The 20,772-nt window shown below is 40.9% G+C and overlaps 1 protein-coding gene across 6 annotated transcripts in view; it reads left to right on the forward strand.

Moving 5' to 3' along the window:
* The window catches only part of sulf1 (sulfatase 1), a 68,285-nt gene extending 48,163 nt beyond the window's left edge, over positions 1-20,122 (forward strand). For 2 of the 6 annotated variants that reach the window (XM_060899868.1, XM_060899869.1), the window contains exons 13-19: positions 380-476; positions 771-865; positions 3,437-3,514; positions 7,170-7,342; positions 7,488-7,630; positions 10,523-10,646; positions 18,202-20,122. In XM_060899868.1, the coding sequence (XP_060755851.1) occupies positions 380-476; positions 771-865; positions 3,437-3,514; positions 7,170-7,342; positions 7,488-7,630; positions 10,523-10,646; positions 18,202-18,977 (1,486 nt within the window). In that variant the 3' untranslated portion in view covers positions 18,978-20,122. Of the gene's footprint in view, positions 1-379; positions 477-770; positions 866-3,436; positions 3,515-7,169; positions 7,343-7,487; positions 7,631-10,522; positions 10,647-15,458; positions 15,493-17,521 lie in introns of all 6 variants that reach the window. The other 4 variants (XM_060899871.1, XM_060899872.1, XM_060899873.1 and 1 more) reach the window with 4 other exon arrangements.
* The last annotated feature ends 650 nt before the right edge of the window (positions 20,123-20,772 follow it).

The following is a 20,772-nucleotide window of genomic DNA, read 5'->3' on the forward strand; positions in this document are numbered from 1 at the left end:
TAACATGATTGTACAAGGGTTTTCTAATCATCCATTAGCCTTCTGAGGCAATGAGCAAACACATTGTACCATTAGAACACTGGAGTGAGAGTTGCTGGAAATGGGCCTCTATACACCTATGGAGATATTGCACCAAAAACCAGACATTTGCAGCTAGAATAGTCATTTACCACATTAGCAATGTATAGAGTGGATTTCTGATTAGTTTAAAGTGATCTTCATTGAAAAGAACAGTGCTTTTCTTTCAAAAATAAGGACATTTCAAAGTGACCCCAAACTTTTGAACGGTAGTGTATGTCTGTGTATTTATCTCTCTATGTATGGATGTCTACGTATAATGTTTCTCTCACTAATTCCTGGGCCGCTGTCTGTCTGACAGGTGCTACATCCTGCTGAATGACACCGTGCGCTGTGAGAGAGAGATCTATCAGTCATCCAAAGCCTGGAAAGATCACAAGAGTTTTGTCGACCAGGAGGTAAGCAGCTCCAAGCTGAACTCCTCCGCTCAAGTGAATTTAATGTCCAAATTAAATTCTAGTAATTGCATGCAGAAGTAGTTGATTGGTACAGCAGGGTTTCACTTCATCTTATACTCAGTGTCTTTCACAAAGTTAAGAATTATTGACTGACCATGAGGGGCTGTCATACCCCAGGTTTAAACATCACAAAATCCATCTTTCTGTTTTTTCTCTCTCTATAATGGTGGTGAAATTGGATGTACAGAGCAAAAAGATGGGTTTTTTTCCCCCGTTTCTTTTTAATGATCACAGATCGAGCTGCTCCAGGATAAGATGAAAAAGTTGCGAGAGGTCCGCGGGCACCTGAAGAGCAGAAAGCCAGACGAGTGTGACTGCGGAAAGAAAAGGTTTGGCCAAATTACACTCGCTGCCCCTCTTCAGTTTCATATCTGAGCCAACGTCAATAATCCATCACTCTCCATTTACAAGTCCAGCCGAAGTTTACCGAGTGCTAACTGGAATTCAGAGCGATCGTATGAGACGGGTGCTGATGGAAGGTTAGGAATACCATGACCCGGTGCCTTTGAGAATTTCCCTTCCGCTCCGTGCTGCTGTGGGTTGTTTCCTCCGAGTGGTTAAGTCACTATTTGCCATGACAGCCAATTCATTGCTGCTTGTTGAGTGATCGGACGTCATGCCGCCTCCAATCCTCTCGAGTGCACTTTCCGTCTCTGAGTGATGGCGATGGATCATTTTTCAAACTGCAGATCCAAGAGCAGCAGCAGCGCACTTCTTAAAAGCGCATATGGGTGTAATGGCTTTCAAGTGTAATAATATTTGTGGGAGAGACGGCTCTGCTCTGCTCTGCTCTGCCTGACTCTGAGCACAATTCTGGCTAATTGTATATTTTTTGCTTCTCAGACTCGACTCCGAGTAACATTATTACTTCATGTCTATACATTATGACCAGTATAATGGGGATTTATTGGAAATATATGTTAGTCTGCATTAATCTGAACTGGCTTGCTTTGAGTTTTCATTTCCTGTTCTTAGTATTGAGCAGATGTAAATTCCATTGAAAAGGAATTATATTGTGTAACATTTAGCAGGAAAAGTTTCGGATCCAAAACCTAATTGTACTGTATAAGATACAGCTTTCTCACTCGTACTGGAGTCAGCTAGCTAACTTGTCTACTCCAACTCACTCTCTGCTTTTCACCTCGGTGCGTTCACTATTTAAAAAATGATGCCTGCGTTTTTGTTTGTCTTTCATGCGGCTGCAAAAAAAGCTCTTAAATAGTTTAAACATAGCAATGAAAAGATTCCCTGCCAGAGTGAAAAGCAATCACACTTGCAATAGTGTGAAATGCAGTGCACAACCTGTATTGCTTTTCATTAGCAACGTATTGAAAACGTACCACACTGAAAAGCGCACGGTCTAAAACGTACTACAGTTTCTTGGTCTTGTATTGCACCAACGTCTCAAAGAAGACGAGATCTTTTCAAGTGGAAGTTGGTTAGAAAACTCTTTTTAGAAAACTTTTCCAGCTTGGAGCTCAAAACTTGGTCATAAATGCAGCAGTTATGTCTAGTAATTAATGTCAAATAACTTGACTAATCTGAGCTAGCTAGCAAATATTACTCAGGCTAAATTTGGCTAGCTGACTTGGCTATCGTTAGCTAGCGAGCTAACTAACATTATATTATAATATGTGATGAAGGCAGAACTTTGAGGAAAGATGTAAAGGCCCGGTCCCACTGCACTTACGGATGCAAAGAGGATGTAAAACGTAAAAAAATCTTTGCCATCCGTTGGAAAACGCTATGCATCCGTTGTGTACTCATTGCATACGTGCTTCATACGCTCTATCCATCGAGCATCCGTCTACTGTGATTTCATCCGCGCAAAAAGTTTTGAGCTGCACAAAACTTTTAGAACGGATGAACTTTCCGCCGTGTACGATGTAAATCCGCGACATATACGAGCAACAAACATTCTATGTCCGTTATCATCCGTTAAACGTCTGCTGTATCCTCTCTGCATCCTCTGGGCATCCTCGCAACTCACATCCGCTGCAGCTGAAAACGGAAAGAGGGAGGAAAGATAAGGTACATGAAACGTCTATTCATCGTTAGTAGCACGGAAATAGAAAGGATGTAAGCGTATGCATCTCGTATATAAAGTATTCAAAACGGACAAAGCGTTTATATCTGGGATGTATCTCGTATATTTAGGATGTCTGGAGTATGTCTAGAGTATGTAGAAGGACACCTAGCGGACAATCGATATTTTGTATAAAAAGGGGGAGAAAATCATCTAGTAGTAGAGATGTATCGATGTAGCCGCCAGCACGTCTTTCCGCTTTATGCTGACGGCATGCGTGCTGCATCCCTTTATATCCGCGGAGCAGACGCAATTCATACCCCCCGCATGCGCAGTGAACGGTCTGCATCCGATATACATCCGCGCAACATCCCCTTTGTTTCCGTTAGGCGTACGTGATGCATCCCCTTCATCCGCTATGCATCCGCTCTTTCTGCTATGTGTCCGCTTCTCAGTTATCACCGGTAACCCCTTCGGAGCTGTCATCCACTTCCATCCGCTTTCATCCGCTAGGCTTCCTATGAACATGCGTTTAACATCCCCACTATATACTACCCACGTCCGTTCTTTTCCGTTCTGTTTTCGCAAATTTTCGCCAATTTTGTCCATTTCTGAAGCGGATGAAAACGGATAGCGCCACCCCCGAAATTTTGCTCGTCCGCTGTGTCCTTTTTGCATACGTTTTGTGTCCATCGGCCAGTGGGACCGGGCCTTAAAGGTATGTTCATTCATTAACATCAATGGAGTCAGTGCTGAACCGTTCACCATCCAGTCTCCAATCATTAGTGCTGAGGATTTCGTTTGGCTAGAAGAGGCTTCGGTCTGTCAGACTGCAGCCAGATTTCACTCGCTGTTCTCTGTCTATTAAACACAGCTACTATAGCAAAGAGAAAGAGGACAGAAACAAACCGGAGAGGGTGAAGAGCAGGAATGGCCATCTCCATCCCTTTAAGTGAGTCTCTTTCCTGCCTGTGTGTTATGTCTGAGGTGTCTGTGTCCCCACCAGTCCCTATAAACAATACTGGCTCCATGTTGCACTAAATCACGTGTCCTGTATGTTGGGTTATGGTTGAATGTTACAAGGATTTTTTATTTTTAGTGGTTTGTCTCTAAAGGCTGATTTCTGCTTGCTTTTAATTGCTTGTACACGTACACAATATGGCTGCCACACACATCCTACAGTCATTTGGAGCATCTCTTGTGGACATGCTCAGAAATTAGCGTGATGCATCCATATGGTGCAATTCCAACAAAAATAGTGGAGGCGGTATAGCACTTTGTGACACTGGGTCCAAAACTGAATAAACAAACTGACGTTGTGTCTCAGATTGCATACTTTATATATTACTCTAGACCTTTATTGAATACTAACACGAACAGTTTTCCTATTAGTTATTTCCAACACCTCGTAAACTTACCAAAAAGTCTGCTTTTGAGTACCAGTCTTCTGGATTTTCTAGATTAGTAAATATTTTTCAATGGACAGTGTGTGTTTTGTGATTTGAGACATGGATCATGACAACAATCACGACGACAGGAGAAAGTCTGAAAGACAAATGGACCTGGTCAGTCTGTTTGTTACTGTGCAAGAGTTTGGTTTTGGAAACCAGATCGGCAGAATTTTCTGGCTCTGGCGTGTCCTCTAGAGCAGGGGTTCTCAACCTTATCTGCTTTGAGGCCCACCTATTCATACTTGTAATGAATCAGAGCCCATTAAAAAAGATCCCCAATTATTTTGGCTCATCTATTCTATTAGAATCTAATAATCTATTGTAAAGTGTATTAATGGGATGCGACATCACTCCCTGTTACAGACGGGAGTCCAGGAATTAAATAAATACAATAAAAACAAACTGCTTTTAATTGTAGGTTTTGTATTTAAAACTGTATGGATATGCGAGAAGCCAAACCATCCATGCAGGACATTCTCATTCAAAAGGGATTAATGATCCAAAAGTGGAGTCTGGTCCATTAACACAAGAACTTATTGCCATGTTTGTGTTCAGCAAACAAACAAGTTATTAAAATCAAGAAGTACACGCAAAAGAAGTGGATATAGAAACCACTCAATGGGATCAGATCCTTACACACGAACAAAGAAGGATTTTTCCTATGAAATAAAATTTTATGAGCTTAAATTTGACATTAGTAGAATAAATTTTGATCCTATTGTAGCTGGAATTAAATACAAAGACAATAGTTATGCATACTATTAATTAGCTTAATGTGAAGATAATTAACAGATAATCAACAGGTTTTAAGGTTTTTTTTAAAAGATTGTGTATATTTTTAGTCTTTTGTATTTGTAATTATTTGTATCTGTACATGCACGACCCCACCAGCTCTGCTGATCAACTTATCATGTTTAAATAAAATCATTCATTCATTTATTATGAGTTGGAAAATTATCCATCCGCTGAGTTCCCCGACATCTCAAACTACCTGGTGCTCCAGACATCATTCTACACGGACGCACAGATGGAAACCTGGAAGAGCATGGAGGAGAACAACTTTTTATACATGGCTGGGTTAAAGATCTGGGGATTAGGACACTACAAGATAAATCCTGTATTGTTTTTGCCCGGCTAAGGAGGAATTTCTGGGCTTTTGTACGCGTCTTTGTGATGGCTGCTAGGACGCTACAAGTTTTAGTATCAAGTGTAAACAAACCACAGATGCTCGATTCTCAATCCTCCCTGCTCTTCTCTTCCAGCAGGCATCACAGATCCATAGAATTTACCCACAAACGTATTTATTTATTCAGCTCACTCACTGCGCGCATGTGTGCGCGCGCGCGTGCGTGCATGCAGGGGTTAAATGCAAAGGAGGAACATGACAATAATAAAGGCTTGTTATTCTTAATTTACCCACAAATGTATTTATTCCACTTGAAAAGTGTTCGGCAAACCAGCTACTGGATTTGGGACACTACGGCATCCTGAACTATTTAGTATTTGGCTTCAAACTTGAAAAAATTTCACAGCCCACTAGATGGCGCTTCGACCGCAGCCCAGTGGTTGAGAAACACTGCTCTAGTGGATGCCACTTTTAATTCTCTGGAGGTGCATAAGATATGCAAGATAGTATATGAAAAATGTCGTTCACATAGCTGTAAAAAAAAAATTATCAGTTTACTCACTATTTACCATGGATGATACCTTTGCTCGGCAGCACGATGGTGTAGTGGTTAGCGCTGTCACCTCACAGCAAGAAGGTCCTGGGTTCGAGCCCAGCGGCTGACAAGGGCCTTTCTGTGTGGAGTTTGCATGTTCTCCCCGTGTCTACGTGGGTTTCCTCCGGGTGCGCCGGTTTCCCTCACAGTCCAAAGACATGCAGGTTAGGCTAATTGGTGGCTCTAAATTGACCGTAGGTGTGAATGTGAATGGTTGTTTGTCTCTGTGTCAGCCCTGTGATGACCTGGTGACTTGTCCAGGGTGTACCCCGCCTCTCACCCATAGTCAGCTGGGATAGGCTCCAGCTTGCCTGCAACCCTGTAGAACAGGATAAGCGGCTACAGATAATGGATGGATACCTTTGCTCCATACCTTTTTGTAATAGTCCTGGACCCTGCTCTTAGGAAGGCTATTGTGGGAAAGGAAGATGATCTCGGTTTGACACTGCATAAGAGGAGAAATAGAAGATCACCTGCAATATGCTTGTGCGACCTCAACTTCGCAGATGATATTGTCCTACTCTCAAACCACATTGAACAAGCCAAAAGACTGCTACATGCAGCTGAGGAAGAATGCAGAAAAGTGGGTTTGAAATTAAATGCAGGAAAAACAAAAGCTATGTTCATCAATGCCAATGTAGAGTCAGTTACCACCAGGAACGGCAGTGAAATTAAACAAGCGCTCACAGAGGCCGATGACCAAGATTTCAAGTACCTGGATAGCTGATGTGATAAATCCAGAGACATACAATTGGAAAAACCATGGATGAACATGATGATTTTGTGTGTGTGTGTGTGTGTGTGTGTGTGTGTGTGTGTGTGTGTGTGTAGAATGTTTCTTCACATCTCTGTCACTCTTGTCCACTTCCAGACGAGTTTGAGATACAGTATTTACCTGGAATGAGCTACTGAAGTGTGACATAATCACAGAAATTGTTTGTCTTTTAAAGTTCCTTCCAAAACATCATGAATTGTGTGGCTCCACAGGTCATGGAAACGTGGGAAAATTCTAAATGATTGAAAATATTCGAGCGGTACGTCTTTCTTTTTATTTAAATCAGGTTGTCGGTGCTTTGTGTTGGTAGAGAGATGGTTCAGGACCTAATATTAGTTAGCTAAACGTCCACACTACTAAAGATTTAAGATAAATGGCGTCATTGTTTTAAAAAATTTCAACTAAAATATCTGGAAGCTGAAACACAAATCTACACAGTAAGCTACCTGCCTGGAAGCCAGATGTTATCTCAGGAGGGTGAAGAGTAATCTGTGCCGTCCGGTGATATCAAATAGCAGTGACTGGTTGAGAGAAATGCCCTACTTGAAAAGATCACATTCTGTGTTCAGCATGCTGTAAAATATATGAACATAGCTGAAAAAACTTGGTTATTGCAGAGATGTTGACGAAGATAAAGATCTCGATGCGTGTGTTCTGCAGAGAAGCAGTGCAGGAGGTGGACACCAAGGCTCAGCTCTATAATGAAATCCGGCGAAGGAAGAAAGAGAGGAAAGAGAGGAAGAGGCAGAGGAACGGAGACGACTGTAGCCTGCCTGGTCTCACCTGCTTCACCCATAACAACGACCACTGGCAGACTGCCCCCTTCTGGAACCGTACGGAACCAATGCATTTATGTTTTAATACTTTGAAAGAGGCACAGCGCTCCAGTGCTAGGACATTTCTGAATATCATTCAAGTTTCTTTCCAGTATAGTATGTTTGGCAGTAGGTTTAATCAAGTTTGGATTTGTTTGTACAGTGGGAGGTTTCTGTGCTTGCACCAGCTCCAATAACAACACGTACTGGTGTCTGAGGACCATAAATGAAAGCCACAACACGCTCTTCTGCGAGTTTGCAACTGGATTCCTGGAGTACTTCGACTTGAACAGTGACCCTTACCAGGTGAGTCAGGGACAGCATACGTACGTTTAAATCGAACATCCCCATTTTTATTAAATACACAAGTAATGGGGGTGTCGTGGCTCAGGTGGATAAGGCGCCATACCATAAATCCGGGTTTAATTCCGACCCGAGGTAATTTCCTGATCCCTCCCTGTCTCTCTCTCCTGCTCATTTCCTGTCTCTACACTGTCCTATCCAATAAAGGTGAAAAAGCCCCCCCCCCAAAAAAAAAATACACAAGTAATATCTCTTATTTGATCTTATGCAAAAAGCCTTTTCAAGAAATAATATTTCTGGATTATTTAACCGAGAAAACATCACACACCAAAACATCAGTAATGCAAATCCAACAATAATCAACATTCTGAAAAATTATTCTGTAATAATCTTCTAGAGATAGGAATGAAGTAAACAAATTTCAGATGTATATATGTAGCATGGTGTTATTTTGAAGTAGGTGGAGCTTGAAGCCCGAAATCGCTGTTTCAGATAATGCGGTGGTCATAATGAGTGGACAAAAGCATTTACACAGGGCTCGCTAGTAGCACAACAGAGAAGCATTTGCCCTGTTGTTTGGGAGATTGAGTTCAAATCCTGAAGATGCAGGGTATTATCTAGAAATTGAGAGAAGGGTGTCAGCGGGGGCGCCTGCTAGAGGGGTCCGGGGGCATGCTCCCCCAGGAAAATTTGAAATATTGAAGCAAAATCTGGGCCTTCTGGTGCAATCTTGGCATGAAAAAGCAGTTGAGAGAAGCTCTTCAAATGAGGTGCTTTAGGGAGTGAATTTCTGTAAAAGGAATCAGTCAACTCATATAATTTCAAGAAAATTCTTTATTTTATTGCACATGTAGCCTTTGTGCCTAACTTTGCAACGCTCAGTCCTGATTAGCATGGTGTGGTAAATTGGTAATGGCTGTCCCAACTACAGAAGCTAAACTTTACATGAACATCGCCAGGGCCGGCAGCTGAACCTGGCTGTAATATGAAACAAGGACTATGGTTGGCTGCCATACTGCACGCTGGCCAATGGGAGTGCTATCGGTTCTGAGCAGCAAATCATGTCTCACTTCAGAAATAAGGGACAGCAGACACTGTACCGGAGAGAAACACACGTGGGATGCAGATTTATTGTGGTGTTTGGGGTCTCCACCTCATCCACTGGCGTTTATTTTCATCTGTCAGTGCAACTCATGTTGCTCATTTTTGTTTCATTCTAATTTTTTCAAATGGAGGCTTTGCACTGTCACCTGACCCCATAGCAACGATAACTACCCCACCATGACAGGGGGCACGATTGTAGTGCTCCATTCAGCTGAGTTAGTAGTTACTGACTGGTATGGCAAGGTTTTAGTGCGTTTTTGGATGTGCAAATCATTTTGAATGACACAAAGACATCAGATTTTTGAATTTACCAAAAGTAATTCATCAGGGGCCCTGTGATGACCTGGCGACTTGTCCAGGGTGTACCCCGCCTTTCGTCCGTAGTCAGCTGGGATAGGCTCCAGCTTACCTGCGACCCTGTAGAAGGATAAAGCGGCTAGAGATAATGAGATGAGATGAGATGAGATGAGAGAATTCATCAGGGGGTTAAAACTAGATAAGTTTCTAAATGTAGAAGGGAAAAATGTGGAATAAACATTCAGCGGGACTCAGTGTCGAATGGAGAGGTCAAAAACCCGATGGTGCTCACTTCATTTCCACGAAGGTAAGAATAAAAAAATAATAATAATTTCAGAACTGCAGCGCGGTGCTCATTCTTATCCAGTGAAATGAACATGAGTCACACGGCGGCTTTGCAGAGCCTCACTTTCACCGAGACTTAAAGTGCATTTACATTCAGGGATCCTTCAGAGTGTGTTGTGTGCACGATTGGGACCCAGTCATTATGGGAAACACCTGATCCTGATCTGAGAGCAATCAGCACGGGCATGTAAGGACACACAGGCTTTGTGAAGTGTTCTCATTATCACGATCACGTTTGTTTCTCGCCATGTTTATGATGCTACTTTTGATTTCGTTTGTGTTTTGTTTTTGTAAATATCACACCTGCTAATAAACACTCTTCCTGCACTTAGACCCATCTACCGCCGCATACATGACATAATACTTCATAAAGTCTCTGTGGAAACAGCGTGCTGATGGCGCTCAAATCAGCATCAGGTGTTTCTCATAATGATTGGGTCCCAAGTGCGTGCACACAACGCGCTCCGAAGGATCCCCGAATGGGAATTTTGAAGCCCGTCGTTGCAGAAAATTACCCTTCGACTTCTAGTATTGGCCGTCGAATAGATGGGTCAGCGGGTCTCTAGATAACACCTAGCGAAGATGCCACAGCCATCCATGGTTCAGGAGAACAAAATCGGCTGTGCTTTCAGGGTGGGAGGGATTTTATACTCTTGTCCTTTTCAATCACTCTGACACTAGGAAACCGTTGGCGTCTGTGATCTCATATATGCGGAAGAGGGCAGATGGCGCTTATGCTAGTTTGTGACGCGACAGTTTAAAAAGATTAACGGCCTCAAGGCTCACCCTGTACGGCCGGTGAGTGAGAACTGGGCGGAAACCGGCGAGAAAAAACAATTTTTTAAAAATGTTTTTTTAAATTACTCCAAAACTCAGTGTTTTCAGAACAGACTACAAATTTATAATTTGTTAAATGACTTATTTGCATATTGCAAGTGTTTAAGTAATAATGCAGTAGTAATTAATGAACAATATATTGTATTAAGTAATAATGCAGAAGTAATTAATGAACAATATACTGTATCATGTGATCTACCCCAGTAGCATTATGTCCAAAACCATCCATACGTTATAAAATAAGGACATTATGTACGGTTAATATGCTGTTTCGAATATAACCTGATCGAGAGGATGCTTGTGTGTTTGCAGTTGAGCAATGCAGTTTACACGGTGGATCGAGACATCTTGAACCAGCTCCATTTGCAGCTGATGGAGTTGAGGAGCTGCCAGGGACACAAACAGTGCAACCCCAGACCCAAAAGCACAGACACAGGTACCACGTTATGACTTTTTGCTCTCGGTCACTCGCATGCTGGACCATCGCTCTCAGAGCTGCAAAAAAGGTCTTGTGAAAAATATCATCATGCTCATATTTGACAGCCCTCCCCCCTCAAATTGTCTCTCCTTATGCTCCAGCATGTTCAATTCATGTGTTGTGCACTATTTCTGTGTGTGTTGCATGGTGCATGACGACCTGACCGTATATCTGTACTGTGTGTGATTGTGGGTTCTGACACCATGTTGTTCTTCCTACTTGTACATATCCTTCCGAAATAATCCCCTTTTCGTTCCCTCAGGAAGCAGAGCACTAATGAGCCGTGTTTTACACTTGCCTCTCTTTCCAGATGTAAAGCCAGTGGTCATATCAGGAATGAAATCATAATAATAATTTTACTTTTCATCTCTTTTTGAGGCCTGTTTAGAATTCATAAATGTGTAAAATGTTCAAAGGAATACAGTTATAAAGATCTGAACTTGACCCTTCCTTTTCTTGTACTGTATTTATTCTAAGGGTGGAATGAAAGTGCTGGACCATTCGGGAAATATATTTCCAAGCCTCTATATTTCTAAATAATTTTTACTGTTCTGATGGCTGTCACTATTTTGCAAATCTTACATCATTATTACATCAAACCTTAAACATTTCGGTGATCTACAACCTAATGCACTGGAACTGATTTGGGTTAAACCAGGCATTTAAGTGGAGGGTGTTTATTTAATGCGATGGCTGATGAATCATTTACTCAGGCAGTCAGTGAACCTTGCACAACACTAGCAACACTAAGATCTCGCATAAAAACGATCCTCATATACAAACTGTATACTGTTTAATTGCTCACATAATAAACACACCCACTAAACATTTGGGGTAGTGGTGTTCTAGGAAAATAATCAACGACACCATCACCCCAAGTGTTTTATTCCTCTTATACCACAGCAGTTTATCAAAGATCACCATTTTTTTTAACTAAAGGACGACAATAAAATTTATCAGTTTATAGTTACATGTAGTATCTGAAACAAGGTAGTTCCTGTTATCACTTACATTAGAGCACCTTTCAATAGTCTTTCCCTCAACACTCTTTTATTCTATCTCTTAAAGTCAAGTTACTAAGAAAATGAGAAGTACAAATTCTTCTTCTGTCTTGAAGACTTTTACAAAGCTCGGACACTGGAGACTCCTTCCATTAATATTAAATAAACAACAACAAAAAGAGGCCATATATATATAATATGTGTGTGTGTGTGTGTGTGTGTGTGTGTGTGTGTGTGTGTGTGTATACAGTGGTGCTTGAAAGTTTGTGAACCCTTTTTGCATAAATAGGACCTAAAACATCATCAGATTTTCACACAAGTCCTAAAAGTAGATAAAGAGAACCCAGTTAAACAAATGAGACAAAAATATTATTTATTTATTGAGGAAAATGATCCAATATTACATATCTGTAAGTGGCAAAAGTATGTGGTGTGACCCCCTTGTGCAGCAATAACTGCAGCTAAACGTTTGCGGTAACTGTTGATCAGTCCTGCACACCGGCTTGGAGGAATTTTAGCCCATTCCTCCATACAGAACAGCTTCAACTCTGGGATGTTGGTGGGTTTCCTCACATGAACTGCTCGCTTCAGGTCCTTCCACAGCATTTCCATTGGATTAAGGTCAGGACTTTGACTTGGCCATTCCAAAACATTAACTTTATTCTTCTTTAGCCATTCTTTGGTAGAACGACTTGTGTGCTTAGGGTCGTTGTCTTGCTGCATGACCCACCTTCTCTTGAGATTCAGTTCATGGACAGATGTCCTGACATTTTCCTTTAGAATTCACTGGCATAATGTAGAATTCATCATTCCATCAATGATGGCAAGCCGTCCTGGCCCAGATGCAGCAAAACAGGCCCAAACCATGATACTACCACCACCATGTTTCACAGATGGGATAAGGTTCTTATGCTGGAATGCAGTGTTTTCCTTTCTCCAAACATAACGCTTCTCATTTAAGCCAAAAAGTTCTATTTTGGTCTCATCCATCCACAAAACATTTTTCCAATAGCCTTCTGGCTTGTCCACGTGATCATTAGCAAACTGCAGACGAACAGCAATGTTCTTTTTGGAGAGCAGTGGCTTTCTCCTTGCAACCCTGCCATGCACACCATTGTTGTTCAGTGTTCTCCTGATGGTGGACTCATGAACATTAACATTAGCCAATGTGAGAGAGGACTTAAGTTGCTTAGAAGTTACCCTGGGGTCCTTTGTGACCTCGCCGACTATTACACGCCTTGCTCTTGGAGTGATCTTTGTTGGTCGACCACTCCTGGGGAGGGTAACAATGGTCTTGAATTTCCTCCATTTGTACACAGTCTGTCTGACTGTGGATTGGTGGAGTCCAAACTCTTTAGAGATAGTTTTGTAACCTTTTCCAGCCTGATAAGCATCAACAACGCTTTTTCTGAGGTCCTCAGAAATCTCCCTTGTTCATGCCATGATACACTTCCACAAACGAAGATCAGACTTTGATAGAGCCCTGTTCTTTAAATAAAACAGGGTGCCCACTCACACCTGATTGTCATCCCATTGATTGAAAACACCTGACTCTAATTTCACCTTCAAATTAACTGCTAATCCTAGAGGTTCACATACTTTTGCCACTCACAGATATGTAATATTGGATCATTTTCCTCAATAAATAAATGACCATTTGTCTCATTTGTTTAACTGGGTTCTCTTTATCTACTTTTAGGACTTGTGTGAAAATCTGATGATGTTTTAGGTCATATTTATGCAGAAATATAGAAAATTCTAAAGGGTTCACAAACTTTCAAGCACCACTGTATGTGTGTGTGTTATTTACCAGCTGGGAGGTCTGTATCATGAAATACCATGGGCCGAGGTCAGTATTCAAGGCCGAGGTCATGGTATTTCACCATACGGACCGACCTTAAGCTGGTAAATAATATATTTATTTTTTTCTTTACCAAATTCTAACAGAAAACGAGAGCGCCCGAGCAGGAAAACCGAGCCAAGCCACCATTTTGAATCCTCATTCACGGCTGTAATGCAAATGGCTTCCTCCTTGGTAGTCCCCTATTTATACAAAATTGAGTCATTCAGGATTCAGCCATGTTTTTGCTCGGCGTTAGCAAGAGTTAGAGGTTTTTAGCTTTCTCCTGAAATGTTTTCTTTTATTTCTTCTTCCTCAGGGTAGTAAAACTCGCTTTCGCTGTGAACACTGTCGTTATCGCTATCCATGCTGTAAAATTAATGCTATTCTCCTGAGAAATGCTGACAAAAATTTATAAGATTTTTGATAATCTTGTAAATAAATCTTATTTTTAAAAAAAAGATAAATGTTGACAAAAAATGCTACTATGTTTGTTGTTGTGAACGAGCGAGTCACCAGAGGTCCATAACCGGGGTCCATAATTGGGGTCCGTATCGTAAGATACGGACCTGCTCGCCAGCCAATCAGAGCGCAGGATTTGATGGAAACCGGACCGCGAAAAAAATAAAAATGATTATTATACACACAGGACACTTTTGCAATGGAATAAAAACACGTGTTCTATTCCCTTCTAGCAGGTTTCATTCATTTGGTTTGATAGCATGCAATATTGTTAGCATATCGCTTATCCTACATGTATTACATCATTCTACCCAATGGAGAATGAGCGTTGAATATGGTTTATGATATTGCATGGTTGTCAAGACAACATGATGTCACACGTCGGAAACGTAAAATGTCCACACTAGCGAGTGAGCGACTGTGACAATTTGTAAACGAACATGGCTGACAAGTTTGCTTCGTTAAATATGGAAGATTTTGAAAGAGAAAGACGCGTTGAACACCTGAAATTAATGTGTATGTATAATAATAATAATAGTAATAATAATGGCTTTTTGTTGTGGTCTATCAGATATATTCCATTCAGCTATTCGTCTTCAACTCATTCAGTATCATGCTAGCTGAATGGAATATGTCTGATATACCATGAAAGAAAGCCAGCCAGTATTATTTAGTTATACATTTTTCTTTGTTAAATGACACGTTTTTGTTTTTTGTTTTTGTTTTTTTTTAATTCAAGATGCAAGTCTTTGTGAAAGTTATTGCTATTGAAATGATAATGAATTAGTGAGTGCATTAATATAAAGCTGTGATTTTGAATTGCAGCCAGTTTGCTGTTAAAGTTAATAAATACCTTCTGAACAATCAATCACAAATTCAACAGCGCTGTGGTATAAAGTGAAGGGGAAATAAGTTTGCAGACTTTTCCACTTATCTGAAACACAGTCAAACAGGCGAGAGATGTCGAGTGCTGGCATTTATTTCAAGCTACAAGGCCAATGAAAGTCTATTTCAGCCAAAAAAATATTTTCTGTAAATATAATCCTCCAGTTTTTCAGTAGTGTGACGCGCACAGAGCTGCGGATGTACTCGGGCCACGGTGTGAACTTTCTTTAAAAACGAGATTCCGTGGCTTAACAAGGTTATGTGATGATGTAGCTTGGTGTGGAGCTGATTTAGCAAAATTATTTGATCGATTACGTTTGGCAGGAATGGAAAATTGTGCAAACTCTGTTTTTTGCATGCAGCTTAAAACTAGTCATAAATGTATAGACCTGGAATCACCCTGTAATCTTTTTTTTCTTCTCTTGATTCTTCTGACTGTGTCTTCTCTAACAAGGTTTCTCTTGAAGGGTTCAGTGCTGTGCATGCAGAACTACAGCAGCAATGTCTTTCTTTTTCTTTTTTTTTTCCTCCCCATCTACGATTGACACATTAACATTCGATTGCTCTTATTTTCCTGATCAGGGAGTAAAGATGGAGGAAGCTTTGATCCACACAGGTATCCACCTTTTATGATTTCATCCATGCCTTGTTTCCATATAACTGCATGGGCCAGCTCATTTCCACTAATCCACTTGGACGCATCGAGCTAAACGTGTGTGTGTGTGTGTGTGTGTGCGCACATGTATGCTGGGGTGTGTGCTAATAACATTAAATCAAGCAGTTAATTCCAATAGTACGTTTTCATAAATCAGCAATGATATGAATATATTGATATCTTGTTCATATCAGCCCAACCGTTTTTTGGGTTTTTTTGTTTTTTGTGGTAGTGTGAGCAAAAACTTATGTTCGAACATTTTTAGAAACTCATTTGGATGATTTTGTAACCGGAAAGGAATGAGGCTCAGGTGTGAACTTAGCCTGGTTACTAAAGCTACTTGAAGAAATCGCTGAAGATTTTCAGCCATTCTCAGTGGCTTGACTTTTATAACTGTGTATCTTTATTTAGTAAAAAAATTTTTTTAAAAACTAGAAAATTGTTAGAAATTAGAAATATTTTCTTCAAATTAAGTTTGTAAGTTGAAGTCTTCCTCTTAACCCCCAGGAAGTTGAAGTACAGGCAGCGTTCCATACATCCTGATGGACACAATTCATGCAACGGCTCATCATGCATCTTGATAGTTCAGTTATATGCCTTAATGATGTACAGTACCAATCAAAAGTTTGGCCCCACTGTTTTTTCTTTATTTTTATTAATTATTAACACTTCATGTCCGAAAGTAATGATGGCTGTCGTTTCTCTTTGCTTAGTTGAACGGTTCTTCACATAATATGGATTACTACAGTTGTGATGTGGAATAGGGATATTTACTGTATTTTTATTATTTACTATTCACTGTTTGTTCTCAAACGCATTAAGAAGGCAAGAAATTGCGCTAATTAACTTTTGACGAGGCACAGCTGTTGATTGAAAAGCATTCCAGGTGATGACCTCATGAAGCTGGTTAAGATAATGCCAATAGTGTGTAAAGTGTCATCAAGGTAAACGCCGGATACTTTGAAGAATCTAAAATATGAAACTTGTTTGTTTGTTTGTTTACCACATAACTCCATACATGTTCCATGTGTTATTTCATAGTTTTGATGTCTTCAGTGTTGTTCTACAATGTACACTACCGTTCAAAAGTTTGGGGTCACTTTGAAATCTCCTTATTTTTGAAAGAAAAGCACTGTTCTTTTCAATGAAGATCACTTTAAACTAATCAGAAATCCACTCTATCCATTGCTAATGTGGTAAATGACTATTCCAGCTGCAAATGTGTGGTTTTTGGTGCAATATCTCCATAGGTGTATAGAGGCCCATTTCCAGCAACTCTCACTCCAGTGTTCTAATGGTACAATGTGTTTGCTCATTGCCTCAGAAGGCTAATGGATGATTAGAAAACCCTTGTACAATCATGTTAGCACAGCTGAAAACAGTTGAGCTCTTTAGAGAAGCTATAAAACTGACCTTCCTTTGAGCAGATTGAGTTTCTGGAGCATCACATTTGTGGGGTCGATTAAATGCTCAAAATGGCCAGAAAAATGTCTTGACTATATTTTCTATTCATTTTACAACTTATGGTGGGAAATAAAAGTGTGACTTTTCATGGAAAACACAAAATTGTCTGGGTGACCCCAAACTTTTGAACGGTAGTGTAGAAAATACAGAAAAATCTATGAATGAGTAAAGTAGGGGTGTACAAACTTTTGACTGGTACTATATGTTCTTCCAAGTAAAGGTAGAAAAGAGAGAGCCTGGAAGTTACCACTCCAGTGACAAGAATTTGGTACCAAAAAAAAAAGAAAAAAGGCGATATAACCCTTTCTCTTAAATATGAAACTTCCAAAAGAATTGATTACAAAAAATCTGAAACTGAAACCGCTTATGGCGCACGTTGTGTGCATTTTCTTTTTAAGCATTCTGTATTTTTATGCCGGTCCTCTCTCTGTCTCTCACGATTCTTTTTGCTTTCACTTTTTGAACATTTTTCCTGCCACTTGTCACCTCTTGACCGGTCGTCTTTTTGGCTTTACCTGCTTACCAGGCAACAGCAGCATCGAAAGTGGTCAAAGTTGAGGAGGCCGAGCCTTTCATCCCTGTGAGTCTCAGAGTCTGAAACGCTCTCTCCATACTCATCCCATCTAGTCGTCCATACCGTTTACACACCAGAACCTAGATACAGTTCAGTGCTGATACGGCGTGGCTTTCACGCCGTGTCTGCTAGTCCAGCGATAACTACCTGATCATCTTTGGGAATGCTTGCTCCTTTGAGGCCATGCACCTTTCCTTAATACACTGCCTTGCAGATTTCCATCTCCTTGCATTCTTCTGTGTGTGTTTCTGGGACTTTTCCTTTTTCATTCATTCCAGGTTACCTGGACTCTTCTTTTCAAGTGCCAAAAAAAAAAGCATTTATACATGTTGTGTTTTTGACTGTCCTCAATTTGTAGGGATTTTATCCATCTGTGTGTTCAGACCATCGAGAATTTCTGGTTTTCTGCCAGTTTGATGTCTTTCAGTGCTTATTGCTTTAGATAGTAGTAGCTTTTATGCAAAATATTGCCATCATGTTGTTCTGCACTAATTTATTCGCTCCATTATAATTTTTCGAGGCCATGCATGGCTGCATGTTTTCGACACCATCCAAACTTGTGCTCCACAGAGTTTCTTCTCTCCTTCAGACTTGGCTGACCGTGTCACCCTGTTCTCCTTCCCTCCCTCCAGCACACAGCCTACATGGGACGGGCGCCGACCTTAAGCTGCCCAACTTCACCGAGGAAGCCAACTGGCAAGGATTGGCACAACTGTACAGTGTGAACGAGAGTCTGTTTGAGCACAGACACGACTACAGTCCCAGCCTGGAAGACTGGGCCAACTTTGCGAAGGATGTAGATAGTATGTTTGCACTGCTGAGCAATTTAAAGAAACTGAACCGAACTGAGAAGCTGGAGCCGTGGGCAGACCTGGGGTCAGGAGATGGGGGTCTGGATGAGGCCAGTGGCGCAGGAGTCGCTGAGCAAGTGCAGTGGCACTTGGTTCTCACTTCAGAACCTCAAAACACAACCCCAGTGACTCCTCTGATTCTTCAGTGGACCCGTAAATCAGCCAATGATCTCCCTGAAGGACTTCCTACTAAACCTTCAGGCCATGTCTTAAACCGTCGGGAAGGCTTACGGCCTCAGAACGAGTTGGACCGAGATGACTTGAGTTTCAGCGGGAACGGGCTGACAGAGCTCGAAACGCGTGACGATTTTCTGTTCAGCAGCTCCGCCTTGGAAGCAGAGCGAGCTCTCAGTAGAGCACAAAAAGAAAAAGGAGGACGTCTTACAGAAAAGGAGGATGAGGAGGACATCTTTGAGGCCCAGATCTACCTACCAGCCAGGCTTCCATCCCAACCTCCACTCCAAAATCTCCATACACTCCATGCCCAAATGCCGCATGACTCTCAAGATTCAGAAGGCAGTGGTCTCCTAATTTCCCCCTCCAGCACATCGCTGTGACTTTAAAAAAAAAAAAAAAAAAGACCCGAAGCCATTTATGCTCAGAGACACTAAGTGCTGGAGCTCTAAGATCGGGCTAAATATTGCATTATGAAACACAATTTTATTGTTTTAATTTTTTTTACCGGTGCTTTCATTTATTAGAAGTCAGTGTTATGTGTTTTGTAAGATATGCCTATATATATATATATATATATATTTAGAGATCAAGAGCCTTAATGCAGTTTAAATGTTGGGTTTATGTAAATTTCAAGTGGAGAACACCAACAACAGAGCTGTAATGTATTTTTGTAAAGGATCACAAGTTCTGTTGGTGAACCCGTTCATTGCACTCGGACATCAAAGAACCACAAAAAATAAGTATGGTGAGAGGTTTAATGCACTTTCTCAAAGACTGACCATCTTTACAGTACATGGAGGACACCAGGCTTTAACCTGAGCGCACAGAACAACCAGAAATAATCCACAATCTTATCGACAATAGATCTCACATTTTTCTGAATGAGGAGGTTACAGTCCTAACGTCCACATTTTTTTCCATCACCCTTATTTAAAAAAAATATATATATGGTTCAGATTTTTATACATTGGTAATTGTCTAGAAGAAGATGTTTGTTTGTTTTTCTGTTTAATTGCACAATGACGTGTAGGTTTACAGTATTACACCCTGCTTGAGCACATTTTTCAGTCACTGATGTTCAGACATTAAATGGTGAAACCGGTTAACAGGAATGGTTTTGGTTTGTTCCGCAGCTGTATTTAGTTTACATATAATGCATACAAACGCACACAAGCACATTCACGAGATTTTCCAAATCAGCAGTTCATCAACGTTAGCAGATCAGAGGAAACTGTGGATTTTGTGAACATACAATCAGAACTAAGTGCTGCTCTGTGTCTGTTTTCGTCCTCTCGCTCTTTCTTTCTTTCTTTCTTTCTTTCTTTCTTTCTTTCTTTCTTTCTTTAACAGAAAAACATCTAATTTTATAGCTGGAGTGAAATATGTTGACTGGTTAATCTAAAATGCATAAAATGCTGTTTTTTTGTTTTTTTTTAAATCATTGGCATCCATTGGAGATGTTGAAACAATTCTGGCTTCTGGAAAGCCGAGAAGCTGTTATGAAATAAATCTTTGTCAAACCTGATTGTCATGTATGTTTTTTTTTTTATTGTTAAAATGAAAGGAGCCATCTGCATCTTTTCATCTGCTTAATAAACCACAGTGGAGGTTATAAAAACATTGTGGCTTTTACTGCAAAGATGATCCTCTCTTGGGCATTGATTTTCTTTCCTTTGTGCAGCTTGGACATTATTTATCAGCAGAAATGAAGTCCAAACCCGTAGTTCATGCAGGAATCTGCTGCTCTGATCAATGTCTTTCATGGCCTGAATAGTTTTTCAGAATACAATACAGTCATGGGTGCAGATCACGGGGGGGACATGACCCCCCCCCAATTTCTGAAAAACATGAATTGTCCCCCCCCCATAAAAATCTCCTAAATTATTCAAAATTGTACAAACAAATGTATTTTCAGACAAATGATTCCATGTGGGCGGCACGGTGGTGTAGTGGTTAGCGCTGTCGCCTCACAGCAAGAAGGTCCGGGTTCGAGTCCCGTGGCCGGCGAGGGCCTTTCTGTGCGGAGTTTGCATGTTCTCCCCGTGTCCGCGTGGGTTTCCTCCGGGTGCTCCGGTTTCCCCCACAGTCCAAAGACATGCAGGTTAGGTTAACTGGTGACTTTAAATTGACCGTAGGTGTGAATGTGAGTGTGAATGGTTGTCTGTGTCTATGTGT

The sequence above is a fragment of the Neoarius graeffei genome, chromosome 19 (genome assembly GCF_027579695.1).
Source record: "Neoarius graeffei isolate fNeoGra1 chromosome 19, fNeoGra1.pri, whole genome shotgun sequence".
NCBI lineage: Eukaryota > Metazoa > Chordata > Actinopteri > Siluriformes > Ariidae > Neoarius > Neoarius graeffei.